The 19352-nt window shown below is 40.2% G+C and overlaps 1 protein-coding gene across 2 annotated transcripts; it reads left to right on the top strand.

Annotated features, from left to right (window-relative positions):
• Nucleotides 1-13690: 13690 nt before the first annotated feature.
• Nucleotides 13691-19009, top strand: fgf8 (fibroblast growth factor 8). Of its 2 annotated transcripts, none has more exons than XM_004076908.4 (5): nt 13691-14382; nt 14483-14519; nt 15240-15387; nt 16756-16862; nt 17786-19009. In XM_004076908.4, the coding sequence occupies exons 1-5, from the start codon at nt 14354-14356 to the stop codon at nt 18074-18076; spliced, it is 612 nt and encodes a 203-aa protein (XP_004076956.1). In that variant the 5' UTR covers nt 13691-14353; the 3' UTR covers nt 18077-19009. The 2 variants fall into 2 exon arrangements, with proteins under 2 accessions (XP_004076956.1, XP_011482346.1); XM_011484044.3 differs by having other exon boundaries at nt 13693-14382; nt 15207-15387.
• The last annotated feature ends 343 nt before the right edge of the window (nt 19010-19352 follow it).

Below are 19352 nucleotides of genomic sequence, written 5' to 3'. Positions count from 1 at the left end.
AAACTTTCTAAGTGAAAATAGGTGAAACTTACTCTACAACAGGTTAATTAAAAAGTGTTACAAACAAAAAATGTGTATTTATATGTTGCCATTGATTATAAGATCTGTATTGCCTAGCCAGAGTGTTATGAAAGGGAAAGATTTCATGGTTAAACTGAAAAAACCTTTACAGTGAGACAAAAAGGTATTTAGTTAGCCTTAGAAAGGCTGGAGAGGCTTGTAACTTTTATTTTAGAAACATGTCAATGAATCAGAATGACAGAATGGGGGAAAAGAATACAAGAATACATCCCATTGGGGGATTTTTTGGGGGGTAAACTATAGAGTTTTATTGTTGTTTATTATTAATATCACCTGTCTGAACATATCTGTATAAAAGGCTACGTTCACACTGCTTAATGCTCAATTCAGATTTTTTTTTTAAAATCCAATTTTTTTTCAAGGCCGTTAACATTTCTAATTAAATGTGAATTTTTGTGATCTCCTGTGTGACCATGAAATGACCCAGAAGTGACCCGCATGCGTAGAAGAGTACTCAACGGTGAACGACGTCACTCGTTGCTTGCAGAAGTAGCTAACATTAACAATGGATGTCAACAACAGTGTTGGCAACAGTGGAGCTCTTTTTGCATTGTTACATTTATTTTCACAAAGGAGCCAGTACAATAACAATCTTCTCATTTTAAGAAGGCATTGGAGCCAGGATCGTCTGGACCCACTGTTGTGGAATGGGGATGTGTATGTGCTGGGGCCACGCACGCGTGTGTGTGTGTGTGTAAGAGAGAGGAGAGAGCGCGTAAGGCGCCGGAGGGAGTGTGTGTGTGGGGTGGGGGCAGCGGTAGTGTGTCGGGTGCGCGCATTCGTGTTATGTGTTACGAAGGGAGGACAACGGTAATAAAAGGTTTCCCCCAGAACAAATGCTACTGACTCTGTATTAACCCGCCCTGGAGAATCTGACTTTGGCCCTGGAGAAGGTCTCCCCCGTGCTTCTGACCACGGTTGGAAAGGAAAAAAAGTCATCGCGGGAAAGGTTCAACACCGTGCTCGGCCATTTTGAGGGAAATTTTTTCAAAATCGCCCGATTCCGATAAGAGCCCTGGAGTTTGGCCTGAATAAAGCTGTCACCCCAAATTTTAATCCAATCGGTGACCTCGCTTCCCTTCCACTGACTGGTCTCAGCAGCATCGTCCGCCATGGTTGATGTTTATGTTCTCGTACCCGCCTACTGCGATGAATGATGACGTTTGTAGCGTATCAATGACTTACGGGTCGATACATGTGGCCTGGCCGGTCAGACTAAGGTCGCATTTGAAAAGATCGGATACGTATCAGATTCAGGATCACATACCCAAGTGGCCTGGGTCGCATTTGAAAAGATCGGATATGTGTCGTTCAGACTGTCATGAAAAGATCAGATACAGGTCGCATAGGGGCAAAAAAATCGTAATTGGGTCGTTTCAGCCTGCAGTGTGAACGTAGCCAGAGACAGCCTTTCATAACCTCAAACAGTCACACTCCAAACTCCACTATGACCAAGACCAAAGAGCTGTTTAAGTACACCAGAAACCAAATTGTTGACCTGCATCAGACTGGGAAGACTGAATCTGCAATAGGTAAGCAGCTTGGTGTGAAGAAATCAACTGTGGGAACAATTATTAGGAAATGGAGGACGTACAAGACCACTGATAATCTCCCTCCATCTGGGGCTTCACCCGAGACCTCACTCCGTGGGGTCACAATGATCACAAGAACAGTGAGTTAATAACCTGCAGAGAGCTGGGACCAAAGTAACAAAGGCCACCATCAGTAACACACTACACCACCAGGGACTCAAACCCTGCAGGGCCAGACGTGTCCCCCTGCCAAAGCCAGTACATCTGCAGGCCCGTCTAAAGTTTGCTAGAGAGTATTTGGATGATCCAGAAGAGGATTGGGAGAATGGTCAGATGAAACCAAAATATAACTTTTTGGTTTAAAGGAGAAAGAATGCTGAGTTGCATCCAAAGAACACCACACCTACTGAGAAGCATGGGGGTGGAAACCCCAATAGCTATGGGGCTGTTTCTCAGCAAAGGGACCAGGACAACTCATCCGTGTAAAGGAAAGAATGAATGGGGCCATGTATGGTGAGATTTTGTGCAAGAGTCTCCTTCCATCAGTGAGAGCATTGAGTATGAAACGTGGCTGGGTCTTTCAGCATGACAATGATCCCGAACACATCGCCCGGGCAACCAAGGAGTGGCTTCATAGGAAGCATTTCAAGGTCCTGGAGTGGCCTAGTCAGTCTCCAGATCTCAACCCCATATAAAAATCTTTGGAGGGAGTTGAAAGTCTGTGTTGCCCAGCAACAGCCCCAAAACATCACTGCTTTTTGTTATTATCCTTAAGTTGTGCAGCAATTATCAGTTTTATCACTTACCTAGGCACTAGGGCACAAGGAAGAATTGAGATGTGGTAAGTTGGTTAATTTTACTTTAGTTGGACCGGGATGTTTTGAATCTAACGTTTATTTGTGGTTAGAGTTCCACTCATTTTTTATCTATTGTCAAACATTGTTTTAATAATTATTATGCAGTTTTTTGACAAATTCAATCAACCTTTCGTTTTCTAGGACATAGTTTCTGCAGACCAGCAAGAGTTGTTGGCTGTTGGATTAGAATAAGTCTGCCTTCATTTCCCATCATGCCTTGGTTTACATGCTCTTTTACTGCCTTAACTTGAATAACTTGGGCTACAGAAAAAATATGATGAAAAAAATTATCACTATCAAGGACATGCTATAGAAAGGTATCAGATCCAGAATGGTTCTTCTGACCAACAGAATGACTGAGTAACAACCGTTTATTTCTCTGTAAAAGTCTGTGGGATTTTGGCTTCTTGGAGCCAACGGGTACTTCCTGTTTGGAACGCCAGGGGAGAGGGGTCACTCAGTCCATAAACAGTCAATGTGTCAGTCTCCGTAAGAACAGTTCTTTGGTTTGTTCAATGGAAGACCAGGAAACAGTCTACACTATCGCCAGTGAAGCAGCATCTATGGATTTAACCTTCAAAATGCTAGAGCGCGTACATTTGGAGCCACCACTGGAAAGTATGGATTACAAATATGCACAGACAGCAGTGTGTGGGCACAACCAGGGAATAATTACTTTGACCACAATCCATGACATTTGACAAATATGCAAACATGTGGATTGAATGTCATTTTTTTCAGATCTACTGTTAATGAAGAATGTGCTTTTTATACTGTATTATGCAACGAAATAGGTTGTTGTTTGTATCATGACCTAACCTGTTTCTAAGTTAAAGCTTAGGACATTTGTAGATGGCATGTTTAGAAACGCTAAAAGTTAGAACATATCCATGTTTATCCATCATAACATACAGTGTAAGAATTTTTCTTTTTTTATTATTATTATTTTTTTATTCCATCTGACTAAAATGAGGCTATTGAGAAAAGTAATTTTATACGTTCGAAAATGAATATGTGAATTATGGCAGAATGCAACAGAAATTCTGTCTACGAGACGCTGGTTTGTACATCAGGGAACCATGTTAATTTGTAATGGTACAACCACTAGTGGTCGATTTAATGAAGTTACTGTATATGACTATTGTTGCTAATAAATATGCAGAGACGATTCTTTTTTAACCATTACCTTTAACCCTGATGTTGCTGACAACACTCCAAAGCTCAGTAGATTTTTTCCTGTTTGTATGTTTTCTTTCTATTCTCTTGTTGTTGTACTTAAATGCAGACAAGCAGGTGGGACCTGCACAGAGCAGAGACTAACAAATTGCATGCATCTAATTGTCTATTACAAAATGCATTTTTTAAAATGCAAAGCTGAATTGCATATTGAATTGAAAATTGTAGAGTGCATTTCCATTTGAATTATGGTACCAAAAAAGAATATCAGTTTAACCCTTTAACGTCTGAGATTTTGCCGATGACGCCTGAATAACAAACTTTACAACGGTAACCGAGAAGGCCTTCAGCAACCCTGTTGCCTCAAAAGGGATATGGTGGGTTGAGAAAATGGATGGAAATTCAGGAGGAGATATGAAGAGATGGATATCTACCCTCTGAGCAAGACGTTGAACACGCCACAAGTCCCTGATAGGTTGATGCAAGGCGTTGACCTCGCCAAAGTTCAGATTTTTTTAACCGTGGATGCGCTGCGACACCCAAATCCTGCTGCAAAAATCAAAACAGGCTGCAGCTGAACCAAAGCGCCATGCCTGATGCTCAAATCACACCACAGGACCTCAGATCATGCCTGTACATTGACTTAACAATTAAACTCAACACCCCTGACACACAAATGGCGTTTGGTATGAATACAGCTTGATGGTTAGAATTTTCATCTTTCAAAAGTAAGGTCCTGGTTCGAATCCCAGCTAGGTGTTTGAGAGAGGTAATCAACAACTTTAATACTAATAAAGAACAAGACAATAGATCCTTTTTGTAAGGATGGAAGGATCCGGTAGTGTTGAACAAAATCAGGAATTCACCTGATAGTTTTAGGAGTAATCTTAGGTGATAAGTTAGTTGATTTATTTTTAAATGTTCTAGTTAGGCTGCACTACATAAAAATGATATTTACGAGAACAGCTTTTTAGAAATCCCTGCACTCTTTACTACGAAGCAGATTTGCTTATGTTTTACCGCACTTAACCCTTCTGCTATTTTAGATGACCCCACCCTTCCATTGACGTGTTCTCCCAAGTATGACAAAGGTGGATAAAGGTGGAAAGATTTCATGTAATCCATGGACACCAGTGAAGATCACAAATCATTGAAGAAAAAAGGTTCAGAGCACTGTCTAGTGGGTCTAGATGACCCAACTCCCAATGTTAAAGTGCCTAGGATAGCACAAGGGTTACATTCATGATATGTAAAAGTGCAAAAACAGTTTCCACTTTTGATCATGATAGTAAGTTATAACAGAACCTCTGGTATTTGATTGTTTTTGTTTTTCCCCTTATCTTTAATTGGTGGATGTAATGTAAAATAAGTAGATTAGTTACTGATAATCACAGTAAAGAAGATCAGTTTAACCATTTAACGTCTGAGATTTTGCCGATGACGCCTGAATAACACACTTTACCAACGGTAACCGAGATGGCCTTCAGCAACCCTGTAATGTAAAGTAAGTAGATTTGTTACTGATAATCACAGTAACTAATCTGTTACATAGAGAAAAGTTCATCACTAATCACTGATTACCTTTTTTGTGGTATCCGGCAGTTTTTAGATAACTTTTGAGCTGGAAAATAATCCTAATGTCACTGTGGTCAGGCTACAATCCAAAAGTCACGCATTGTATGCAATGTCAGCAATAAAAAGCAAATAAAATGATTTCCCTACACTTTCATCAATCTGGTCAGCGTGTTAAAATGGGATTTTTGTTGGTAAATGATTTATTACTCATGTTCGCATCAAGGAACGTGGCGATGTAAAAAGTGCAATGCTTGATTGTTACACTGATGACAAATATATGTTTGAGCCTCTAAACTTGATTGGCAGGGATAGTTTGACTGGTGGAACCTGTGGTATGATTGCCCAGAGGGGAAAAGCTGGGAAGTTCTGTATGTTTTTACTAGTATGTGTTAATATTCATGAGCCTCTATAAAAGCCAAATAAAGTGAGACCTGGTCTTCTGCTGCTTTTCTGCCGTAACTGTGCTGCCATAGAGTGCAACACAACAAAACTTGTTCGAAACTTGGCCCAAGTTTAGGCAAAGTTGTGGTGATTGGAGGAAGTTGCAGCGTCCAGAAAAAAGTCTGGTTACAAAAATTCTGTATTGTTGAAGTTGTGGCTGGGAGAGTGTAGTCAAACAGTATAAAATGATGGTTTGCTGGGTTACAGGAAAGGTATGACTCTATGCCTCACTGATGGATCCTGGAAGGCTTGAAACCGTTCATCAAAACTAAATGAGCATGTAGAAACAATCTCAGAGGCCAACTTCCAACCAATTACACAAATCAACATCAAGAGCACAATCCCTGTTGGTGTTCTGCCTAGGTCTGAACCTCCTCAGCCAGATACTCACCAAGACTTTTTACAGATATTGAAAAAGAACAACTTCTAGTCACCTTCTGTACATGGGTGACATAACTGTTTGCCAGACATTGACTCACTAGCCGTGGTTACGTGTACAAAATATCTTGCTCAGATGAAGGATCAGATTAGAATTCAACCATGTACATGGGCCCAGAAAAACTTTTTCCGATTATAACAAACGTTTACATCCGCCACACTTTCGGTCGGAATAAATCATTTGGACATGCGCAGTAGTCTTTAAAATACCGGAAGAGGAAATGAGTCCCACTGTAAACAGACACAAAGCTATAAGTCCGACTGGTCTGCTCAGAGACACGGTTCACTTGCACGGAGCAGCCGGTCGGTCCTGTTTGAGCTCCAAAGCTTTCTCTGGAGCGTCACACCATCTGTGCATGACCTAAACCAGAGCAGTAGTGACACACGATCGGAATTACCTGTTTACATGAACAACAATCGGATCAAAAATCGGCATAACCCACCTATCTCTATCAGAAAGAAATTTTGATCTGAACAAATCTGATCGGGGCAGAGTATTCCGAACGCCGTGTTTCCATGACGCATTTTTCTTCCGATCAGGCGTTCATTCCGATTACTTTTGTCCATGTAAACGCAGCTAATGATCCACACCACAAGGATCTACATCAAAATATCATTCAAAAGGAAGATGCTCACAACTGAGGGGATTGTGATATCATACCAATGTAACAGTTGTTGAATAGTGCTACAAGTACAAAAGCAAATGGGAACCATAAAGAAAAGCAACAAATCCCAAATACTGACACAGAGTAATCATAAGAAGTAAGCTAAATGGCAAAAACAAGTACTGGGCTATCTACTCCTGAGTCCTGCCAGTCATCACACACCCCACTGACATAATAAGCAATCCAAAAGTGGAGGTAGAGGTCATTGGTCTCAAGGTCATGGGAAGATCAAAAAATACCAAGGGTTGAGAGAAAAGCTGGAAAAATGTGGAAAGTGAAGGCAACGGTGGTCGCTGTTGCAATTTAACCACAAGAGTGAGATCCTCAAACTGGGATCTAGTAAAAGGAAGTCCCCTCTGAAAAGACATGACCTCAGACGTGAGCAGAAGAAAAAAAAAGGTCAATGATCTACTTCACAATGTTTGCAACATGGCAACAACCTTAAGCTCCCAGACATCCATGATCATGGTCAGTTTACAGACCAGAAACACTGAAAATGTGTTACCAACGGGAATATCAAATTATTTAATGTAAAAAAAAAAACATTCTATTGGAGTTATGCCCCTCTGTTAAAACTATTTTCTCCTTTATCTCCTAGTTTAATTCTTTTAGTCTGCATAATTGGATTTGGCTAAATGACATTCCAAATCTGATTCCAAAACTACTGGGCCTCCACTGTCCCTGTCTTTAGGCAGATATGTTGCATTATGGTATTGATAAAAAGAAATGATATAAAACAAATGAATTAAATAATCAAGAGTTAGTGATGAGACAGAGGCAAAACAAAATTTGGATCCCCCATCTCACCTATCATGCCCTGACAAAACTAAACAACTGTCTTTACTCTTCTTAGTGCTCTAACAAATACTTTAATTTTGAGAATTTTAAGGTTTGCATAATCAAGTTCTACTACCTTCTTTCACAAAACTTCTTACCACGTCCCCCTAACTCTGTATAAGTGTGTGTGTTTGTGAGCACTGCTGTCTCTGTCTTTAACTGCATCATTGCAGTGATTCCTCTCATTAGCAGCCTAAATTACAAATGAATTGATCTTCTTTGACATCAAACAACAAGTGATTGATCTGCAGCCAACTATTTCCCTTAAAGACCTCTTATTTAGTGTTGGTTGTCCTTATTGAAAAGGTATGCTTGGTGGATGTGTTTGCGTGTGTGTATGCATGTGTGTGTTTGTGTGTCCATGAAGGCCAGTCTACATCAGTCACAGCTGGGAGTCTCAAAGCTCTCCATTTAGCTGCCCCTCTTTACATATTCATTTGGCTACTGTTCAACAAAGGCCAGTGTTTGTCACTCTGTACTGTGAGTGATTATGTTTCAATGTGGGATGACAGACAGATAAAGGGAATAAGTCAGGTAAAAAATACTCAAAAATTGTAGTTTTGTGGAAAAACATCGATTAAATTTCAAATTGAAATAAAAATTACAGAATAGAATTATTTTTAAAGTGGCAGTGAAGCACAAGACTATTCTTTATAGCTAAATATGTTATTAATGGAAGCAACTGAAGCCAAATTGTCCTATTTTACCATTAAACATAAACACATTTAAGCAAAAAAAAAAAAAAAAACAGCCAAAAAATCAATGAAATTGTATCATATATGACTCCTCTTAGAGCTTTTTTCCAAAGCAAATCAATCATTATTTATGTTACACTTTTCATACGATGTGGCACAAAGAGCTGCATTATGCACGCTTTTCTGTTAGGACCCAACAGCATAACAAATCACAATTGCAGACATTTCTTAAGCTAGACTGAATGCTTGTACTTTACAGAAAATAAACAACATGTCCACATCTAAACCAACGAAGGACTGTAGGCAAACTTACATTTTGAAGTCAGCTCAGGGTACTGTAAAAAAGACAGTGTAAAAGACATAACTAAAGAAATTATGCTATAACATTGTTAGTTTGGTCTAAAGCTCTGTCAGCATCTTTACAGGTTCTCACATTTTTTAGAAAATAGTGAACATAGGAGAGTGACAACAATGCCAAAACTGAGATAAAGACGATCAACATCTGTGAAACTAGGATGAAGCTTGTAATAAGGTTACTCCCAACCTTCCACCAAAATGTTTTGAATGCTGCTCCAACTTTAATTCATGAGGATCCTTCTCCATGTTGGGCAAAGAGAGAGCACTGACAGCTCTGTAAGTAACGGTTGCTGTGCCGCTTCATTTGATTGGCAGCTGGGGGACGGGTTGATTGATAAGGACCCCCCCTGCTATTCCTGTGACAGCTCCTGTCAGGGAGTCAGCTCATCTCACATTAGATGTATCAACTGCTACATCCAGCTATTCACCCCATCAAACAAAGAGATAACTCCCACAGTCCCTGAGAGGCAGCCCTAACAAGGGCTAGTTTACCAAAGTGTCCATCCTCATCCTCCTCCAATACACTTATTTTCTTTAAGGAGACTGATTTTATTACAATCTTTCCTTTTATTTTGTATTTTACACTCCAATAGCCTGACTTAAACATGTCTTAATATAACCACATTTCATGTTTTGGATCTTCCCTTTTTCACTTCAAAGACCCACTCAAATGAAAATTGTGTTTAGGGTGTTTTTAACACGTTCTTACAGCATTCTTTTGATGATGGAGGACATATATAAATAAATAAAGATTAAAACCCAGTTTCCGAGTTTTTCTTTATTCAAATCATAGTGAATCAGGAGCAGATGAAAAAATGCTGTTTGAAAAATCTTTTTTTTTTTTTACATAGAAACTACAATCAGTGGGCTGCAAGCTTCCTGCTCCTCTCCATTCTGATGATCCACTGTCAGACAAATAGATCCATGAACGTCTTTGTTTTCCTCGTCTGAGCTGGAATCTGGATCACAACTGGACGAATGGATAGCAATGTTATTGCTCCACATTTTTGTTGCTAATGTTAGCTTAAGGGTTGTGAGGGGCTGTAAGCTAGTGAGAGAGCATTAAAAGCAAATTGATGATGGGAATGGAAGGGAGGTTGACTCCGCACCAACAGTCTTGTCAAACAACTCAGAGGTGATTTTCTAATGAACTACTGCTGCTCTGCAGAAATTGTGTCCTGGAAAACGACCCAGGTTTTTAGATTTTGGCTAAAACATCATCATCAGAATTAAAAGACGACTACGAATGCTTTTAAAATAGATCAAGAGATGATTGGAGTGGGACTTTAAACCTGTCCTATTCAGCGGCAGAGCAAAAAGGAGCTGAAGGTCTTTTGGAGAGTGCTTTGAGTTTTAAAAAGAATTCATTATCAACGCAGATATTAATATAAAACAGCTGTTTTAGTTAAAAAAGTTAACTTGAAACAAATACGTGTGTCACTGTGTATTAATAAAATCCTTTTAATATTTTAAAATTGTATAAATTGTAGATATAGTTTTCTATAAAGTTGTCAGTCATTTCATAACTTTTAAAAAATATCTGTTAACATTAAATTAGCTTATATTTCTCCTAAAGAACCTTAACAATATAGATTGTTTATTCATTTAACCTGTCCTGTCCATCAGTTGAGCCAACAGATCGGAGCTGAAGGCCTTTCGTGTTGGTCAGATTTTACTGTTACAATAGGGGGTTTTAATCTTCTTACACGTGAGGTGTATATTAGAATAAACTTCTTTTGGATTTGAGGCTAAACTTTTTTTGTTCATTATGTTTGTATATTTTTTTGACTGTACAGAAAAAAAGAAGAGAAAGAAAGATGTGGATGTTAGAGATGGGGAATAAGGGGACAACAGAAAGGAGACAAAAAAGGAGGAGTTAAATAAATTGTAGGATGAATGTGAAGTGGGGGGGGGGGGGTAGATTACCAAAGCAACAATTGTTTGGAGGTTTAGCATTATTTCTGTCAAGTGTAGATGATAGTCTAAAGGGCGGGGCCTTGTTGATGCTAACATTTCTGTTGGCTCCAAAAATCTTCACACACAAACATATCAACATGATCGCAACATGCAACTACAGTTCACACACACATACTTATGCATGCAAAGAAACACGTGTTAAGAATATCATTCCATCATGCAAACTATCAGTGCAAGCGTGAGCTGACACCTGTGCTCAGATGAGTGGTTATGTTCTACTGTGGTGGATGATGGAACCTATAAAGAGGGGAAGTGTTTGCTGCAGTGATGGACAGACTGACAGATTAAGTTAGACAGGAATCTCTCCGGATCATGTTGTTTGCAGATGACACTGTGATCTGTAGTGAGAGCTGGAAGCAGGTGGAGGAACATCTAGAGAGAAGGAGTTTTGCCCTTGAAAGGAGAATGAAGATCCACTGCATGAAGAAAGAGTGTCTGTGTTTAAATAATAGAAACTCAAGTGGAACAGTGTGGTTACAGGTAGCAGGGGATGACAAAGGTGGTTGACCTAAAGTAAATTGAACAAAACTATAAAGGCAACACTTTAGTTTTTTGCTTCCATCCGTTATGAGATAAACTCAAAGATCTAAAACATTGTCTGCATACACAGTGTAGGCACGCGTAATATCTCAAACTGTGGTATGCAGGTGTCCAACATGTTTTTCAGCCAACCTCCCATTGAAGCTCCTTATTGGCTAAACACACCCAATCCAGATAATCAGCAGCAGGTAAGGCAAGATTTCTGGAAAACCAGGAGGAGGCTGGAGTTTGACACACCTGCTTTAGAGACGATGGATCTAAGAAAGAGACAGCAGTGGTTGCAAAATTTAAAATGTTAAGATTGTTTTTGGTAGTGATGAAGATGGATAAAAATACAGAATAAATACGTCAGAGGGACAGACATGATACATGTTTTAAGAGACAAAGCAATGAAAGAAAGATTGAAACATTTGGACACATTGAGAGGAGGAACAGTGTTTGTGAAGGTAACATGATGCTGAGGTTGGAGCTGTGGTGGCCTAGAGGAAGACCCAAGAGGAGGTTCATGGATGTTGTCAAGAACGACATGATGGTGGTTGATGTGAATGAAAGGGATGCAGAGAATTGAGTTAGACAAAAGCAGATGAACTGTTAGAGTAGAGACTAAAAGTGGACGCCAACTACAGCCTTGTCTCACAAAGACAACAAAAAATAATAATAAAATTGTTTAAAAAAACTAGTTATTTCTAAATATAATAATAATAAAATGAATCCACAGTTTTTGCAGCTTTATTAGCAGCGTCCTTGTACCAGTGGAGAGCTGGTCGCTGCATATAATGCAGAGCGGGTTTGGTGTGTGGGAACAATTGTTGCAATAAATCCTTACAGAATTTTGAGTAAAAGATGCTGGTTTTCTTCTTCTGTTTCCTCACTGACAGTTTTCTGCACAAAGAAATTCTCCGAATACATTTTGTGTTGCTTTGCTCGCTTGAAGAGTTCAATTTAGTAGTCAGAGCAGCCACTTTAAGAAGGTGGTTGATACGTTTAAAACTAAGAAAACAACTTGACTTTTCAAGATAGATGAATGTAGAGGAGAGAATTAGGCAGTTTTGCAAAGAAAACTACCTGCATCAGATAATAACTAAAACACAAATAATGTCAGTTATGCATGGTTTTGTATCAAGTGACCCACAAATAAGTCTTACTGTGGACACACCTGGATTATTATAATTTTGTAAAGGTTGTGCAATTAAATAATTTACCAAATCTTTCTAAAAGCTGAAAAAGAGGAGCTTTTTAGTGTTCTATAGATCACGACATATTCATTTGGCCAATTCATTTTAACTCGAAAACAGAAAAGACATTTTAATAATCTAGTTTTGAGTTGGTTGAATTGTGTATGGCAACGATTCCATGACAGAATTTCCGTTTCAGAGGTGTACAACTATTGTTGGCTGGTTGACCAGTTTCATTTTTTTAGAAAACTTTTCTGGGAATTTTACCTTTCTTAATTTGTTTTTTTTTCTTCTTAGTTTGCGGCCATTACTAACATTTGAGTTGTCTTTTTCTTTATAAAACTGAGACTTTCATTTCGGTGGTAATCTGTTGATCAGAGAGAGCAGGAGAGCAGAGAGAGTGACAATGGGGGGAGGCCTTGCCCCCTGCTGGAGTGCTGATGGAAACAGGGCTCCCGTGGTTCAGGGCAGGGAATCCAGTCTGCAGAAAGACAGCTCGCTCCTGCTCCTCACATTCTCAAAATCTCTCGAATTCACTGGTTTCACTCGAACCCCAGTATTCTAACAGCCATCAATTCACACACTGACCCAAGTGTGCAAATTGGGACAGTTAACACAATGGTAATTTGCCTAAAAGCTGACAATGGTGTTGAGAAGGACGGATACGGATCGACAGATCACATGACACACTGTAAGAAAAGCTAATAAATTAATACTTGTAGTTGCCCAAAGTGTCTTTGTTTTAAAATAACTTGTGATCTATTACAAACATTCTGTGAAGTGGAGCACCTACTAGTGGCTGACTTCTGTTTGACATAGGTCATCAGTGATGTCAGTTCCACTTTTGTCTTTGCCCCCATAAAGATGAAACACGTTGACTCATGTGGACCACTTTGGGATTTGTCATTGAAAACCTTCATAGACCCAAATGTATCAATGCGTTGGTCATATCCAGTATGTATTGCAGCTGTTTCAGTGTTACTGTAAAAAGAACCACTAGAATCAAATTCAGTTCAAATTAAGAATTGAAAATAACCATTGTTGTCCTGTGTGTAGAAAAGTGGCCCTCCAGAATTTCTCTTCTCCACTAAACCAGCAGAGGAATGGTGGCCACCTCTTTATCAGATAATGGGGGGCTGGAGGGGGGGCACATGTAATCCTGTTAATGTCTCACACTGGGCTATGCCAATACACAAAGCTGAGGATATCTGAGGGCTGTGATGGGGCTGCAGAATATTAACTTTACAAGTCTTATTCCTCCTGTGATTGGTCATGGGCAAGTTTCTCAGAGTCTGGATGGAAAGGCGCGCGCGGGCACGTACGCACGCACGCACGCACGGCAGCCCAGGCTCCTCCTCGGACCTCCCTAACCCTGCCAACCGCAGACAGCTCCCCAGGTACAGAGATGCATCGAATCAAAGGGAGGGGGGTGCAGGGGAGCGAGGCCCGGGGTGTCCGCTTTTGTTTTGCAGAAAAAGGGGGTTTGTTCGTAACGGGCCAGGCTTTAAGCGGAGGTGCGCCACCGCAGAGCTACAAGCTTGACACTGGAGCGCTGTGGGATGGGATCAGAGGAAGGAGAAGCGGAGCGTTCTGCACACAGCCCCACCAAACCCGAGCGGAGCGAGCCCATCAGGCACGAGCCTCAGCCCTGACGCACACCTGGGGTCAACAGAGGACGACTAGGAGCGATGTTCTGGGCAATCTGACTGGAACAGTCTCAGGAAAATCCATCTGCGCTAGAATTTACACTCCTGCTTTTGCAAGCGTGCCAAGACGCAGCCTCCGGACCAGAGCCGACATCCTGGCTTTGAAGGACATTTTGCCATTAAGGAATAGAAAGGTTGTAATATAGAAATGATGTCAGGTGTGAGCGCATCCGCCTTATCTCCGTCCCTATGAGCTACACTGGATTTTAAGGGAATTATTGTAGTTTTTAGCATAGTGAGCTGCAGATTGTGTCAACTTTGGAAGTCCTAAGTAGAGCCTTTACGGTTTAGTTCTGCATTCATGATGAGACCCGTGCCATGCAGCTATGTGTGAGTCTTTTTTCTGCTTTTTTACCCACAAAATATCGATTCAGTGCAATAGGAAATACTTGATTGACTGATTTTTGCTTATTTGTCCTCTTGTTTGCAGGTTTCTGCATTTATTTGCCTTCTGCCACTATGCACAGGTATGTCACTGTCTTATATGAACACAATATATTTACAGCAACATAACATTGGTAACAAATATTAGCTCACAAACCAGAGCACATAGGTCATATAGCAGGCGAAATGTGCAGGTGCGAGATTAGGCAAGATGTGGCCCTCAGGCTGTTGAAAGCTGCAGGTTCCGCCGCGGCGCGGGGACTGCTGGCACCTTTCTGGTTAACGCGGCAACCCCACGGCACGTGATGCGCGGGCGCACGCGCCATCTAAGGAATAAAACGATAGCAAGACCTCTTAGAACAACTTATTCCGTTTTTAACTAAATTAAAAGCCAAGTTTAAAGCCAATTTTAAAAAGCCAAATATAAAAACAATTGTCACATACTTCTAACCTTCTCTCAGTGGCGCGTAACTGTCTGTGTTTCTGCACTCCAAGGAGCAGATAGTTCTGTGCGCATAACCTATAATCAGCATAACCTTTTGCAGCTGCTCCTGTGGGAAAGGTCGCAAGATGATGAGAGAAATAAAGGTAGAATTTAGTGGGACTTTGTCTGCAGGAACGTGAACATTGTCCATAAAAGACCAGCTGTCCTTTTTACGCACGAGAGTTCGCCTTTAGTTTAAAATCAGCTTTAACAGTAAGGATAGGCCAACAGAAAAGACGTCAATGAAAGAAGTAACTCGGTTGCAATGCCATCTTATTTCTGACAGGTAACCAATCAGTCCTCGCCTAATTTCACGCAGCATGTAAGCGAGCAGAGCAGAGTGACGGACCACGTAAGCCGCCGGTTGATCCGCGTCTACCAGCTGTACAGTCGGACGAGCGGCAAGCACGTGCAGGTCCTGTCCAACAAGAAGATCAACGCCATGGCCGAGGACGGAGATGTGCACGGTGAGACAAAGACAGCATTTGCTGCCTCCACCACGATGAATGACACAAGAAAGAAGAAAAATACAGATCTTGAAATGATGTAGTTTGGCCAGAGGAGGCAAAAGATAAACGCAACACATTAAATGTTTATTTAAATCATTTCTGTACTCAAATGTAGGAGGCTTTTACGTTTACATTTTTCTTTAAAAAATAGAATTCTATTATATTTCTAACCTTTAAAATATTCATGCAAAAACTCTTGGGTGTGCAAAATGTATTCTTTACTATTAATGCATCCACTTCCTATTTTGTATTATACTTTCTAAGGTTAGTATACTTATATATTTTTCTAAATAATACACTGTTTCTTAACCATTTATATTTAAAATTAATGTTAAAATTTAAGTTTCTAAACCGTGTTTTGTAAGAAACTTAAAATATAATTTAAACATTTGGCAGTAGCTGACTTTTAAAGCAGTCATGTGATAGGGTTAGATTTCCCAAATTTGAGATAGTGAGTCAGTGATCTGTTCCCTTACATAACTTCAGACATTTATCCAGTGGAGCATTTTCAGTAGCTGCAGTTGGACGCTCAGCGCTCGAGGAACGTGCTGGCATTGGTTATGGCAATCTCCCTGGGATTTCACAGAACCATTAGAAGTGTTTCAGCTCTGCTTTTGCTTCCTGAACATTCTCCGCATAACTCCACTGTCAACCTTTGATACATGTAGCGTTATAGTATTATATATAAAATGCTGATCATTCTTTCCGTATCTAAAACATCAGTATTTTATGGTTTGTTTTTGTGGAAAAGCAGCAACTGTTCTGAAGCATTATTGGAAAATATCCATTGTTGTCTGATGAAATAATGATATAATGCTGGGGGAATGCAGTGGAAGCAGAAAAATCAAAGCAGATCAGACACCTTTACTTTTAAACATAAATGTGGCCCTGTGAAGCTTTTTTAAATAGCTGCTTATTATCAACACTAACATTATAAATGCAGAGCTTCATCTGAGGTCGATGTGGTGTTTAGATTGGAATTTGTTTTCACAGTTTAATCACTTCATGCCTGGATTTATTTCCAAATATTTAAAAAATATTGTTTAGTGGGGGTTTTTTTCATTCAAGGTGATGCTAAATATAACCTGGATTTACAGTGCAAATTAGCCACATACAGCAACGAGGGGTTAATAGTTTTGCAAGAATTTCCGCTGACACATGCCTTCAGGACAGACTGCCATGCTGCTCTGGTCTGATGGCAGAAGAAGATGGGTGGAGCTTAATGAATCCTTTGATAATAACTAACTAATAACTAGAACATTGGGATGAAACACCAATCTCCTCTGCTGCAGTTTCTAACTGTTTGACTTGTTTTTATTTCTAAAGCAAAGCTCATTGTGGAGACTGACACATTTGGAAGTCAAGTGCGCATCAAGGGCGCCCAGACGGGCCTTTACATCTGTATGAATAAGAAGGGGAAGCTCATTGGCAAGGTAAGAAACCATTTCACTCTAAACAGACAAAAAGAAAATCAAACCGTGCTATGAAAATTTTAGGGGAACCGGCTAAATGGTGGTCAAATGATGAAAGCAATCAGGCTCATTGTGTTGAATGATTCCAGCCTTTTATTTGCCCTTCTTCTGCTCAGACCTCCAGCTCATGGGTCACAGGTATTTGCTATAGGCTGAGAATATGTTAGCGGCTTTCACTGCTTAATAAACAGAGCAACATCCCCACAAACACACAGCAGAATCCCTATTCCATTTACCCTCCACCCACCCTACACCCTGCCTCGAACACCATCTGTTCAAAACCACCAGCCTGGCCGCAGCCTTCCACCTCGCTCTGCTCCTGTTTGTGTGGAGAAACACAAGGAATGGAGTATTTTGGTTGCATGCATGCTGATGTTTCATAACTATTTTTAACACATTCCAGAAAGGTGGAGGGTTACTAAATTGGCAAAAGAAACTAGGTTTAGCTTGTACAGTTTCCTCCATCCTTTCAGTTCATGTCATCATTGTTTAGAATTTGGAATTTTTCTTTAGAAATTGTCCATTGCAGGTTTCAATCACTTTAACTGCAGTCCAATGCCAACAAAAAAATGTACAAGCAGAATTTAGCATGAGACGTGAAGGAATTATCAGTTGGGTAAATATAAATACAGACATTTAGTATATTCATTCTGCAAACATCTGCTAGAGCTGCTCCCGTTAGATTTTACAAATAGTCAAGCTTGCTCTTGATATTTTATCTTTAGTTGAATTTAATGACTTAAGCTGCCTATTTGCAGGAATCCTTGAGTCTAGGTCAGAGTTCATGTGGGCGTCAGGCCGCACTTCACAGTATATCAACATCTGAAATCTGCCAATCTAAGTCAGACATTTTTCCCACTGACCTTCTTTGTGTGTTCCTGCAGAAAAACGGGCAGAGCCGTGACTGCATCTTCACCGAGATTGTTCTAGAAAACAACTACACCGCGTTGAGGAACGCCCACTACAACGACTGGTACATGGCATTTACTCGGCGCGGGCGACCCCGAAGAGGCTCGCAGACTCGCCAACACCAGCGTGAGGTCCATTTTATGAAAAGATTGCCAAGGGGGCAGCAAGTCATCCACTCAAGCCAACATAGGCCTTTTGACTTCATCCACTCATTCAGTCAAAGGACTAAACGCACACGATACTCATCAGAGCGCAGACAACCATAAAGACTAAATTATTTACCACTACACTTGTTCTTTCTCTCCAAAATGGGACATTTTGTACTATATCAGTAGCTTATGTCAAGCCTTCCAATAGTAAGGAATGTTGTAATATAAAACTTCAAATCTATTTTTGTATGCAAGACTTCTAGCACCGATGCTTGAAGACAGTGAAAGTGAAAAAACAAGTCATTGGATGCAGAAAATCCACTATATGACTCATCTTCATTTTTTGCATGTTATTATGTTGCCCAATGCTCAAGAAGACTTGAAGGGGACTAGCTAATGGTGTTGTATAGGGAATGCTGTTTTCAGAGACATTGTCAGATGCTGCACTGTGAAGCGTGGGGGCTGAGAAACAATTCCCTCCTTCTGCACTGGAATTTTTTGAACATCTTCTGAGAAAACGACCTCTGCTAGAGTCCAGAGTAATGGAGCCTTGTGGGGAAAAAACATGACCTAATCAAGGGTTTCAAGTAGAAACTGTTGAAGCCTCTGCCACTACTTCTGTGTTCTTGGTTCTTATAAAATGTGCTTTTATAAATATAGAATTATTTTGTTTATTTTAGAATGTGTAGAGTATTTTTGAAATAAATATTTATTAAAAATGTTAAATAAATGCACATTAGAATTGTTGATTTCTCTTTGAAAGCCTTTTTTTTTTTTACATATTAGTTGAAATAACATTTATTGTGGGCTACATTTTCAGTGTTGGTTCTTGTAGCCTGATAAGCCCCTCAACAAATATGATCTACTTCATGTCATACTGTGATTGGACCTTGTGGGTACCTGTATTTGCTGCCATCAGATTTCAGGCTACTATGTTCCTTTAAAAAAATACTGTTTATTTTCCAGGTAACCCACTTGTTCTTTGTGTAGACTGTGTATTTATAACTTTATGACTCTCGGCTTATAAAAACTTGTAACTCTCCCCCCTCACTCTGGTGGACAGTCATTTACACCTCACCAAAACTCAGATCTTCTACCAAAGTCCTTGGAGCTAGCAGGTACTGTGCAGTGTCTAATGCAGGCGTCGGCAACCATCCGACATGCTGCAGTTCTCTGTGGTTCTGAAAAATAACGTTCATGTTCTAAGATTGTCGTGGTACCTTTAACACTATCGGGGTGTGCGAAAGAGCGGCGAGGAGGGGGCGTGTCTGGGGCCGTGAACGCGGCCCAGAGTCTATTATGGGATGGAATGTTCTTCTAAAAAGACAGTCAGGGGCAGTTTTCCTATGGGCAATGTGGGGCCAATCCCATGGCCCCCCCAGGCTATGGGAGT

This window comes from Oryzias latipes, chromosome 15 (assembly GCF_002234675.1).
Source record: "Oryzias latipes chromosome 15, ASM223467v1".
Lineage (NCBI taxonomy): Eukaryota > Metazoa > Chordata > Actinopteri > Beloniformes > Adrianichthyidae > Oryzias > Oryzias latipes.
Note: the sequence above shows the minus strand (reverse complement) of the source record. Positions and strands in the feature narration are given on the sequence as shown.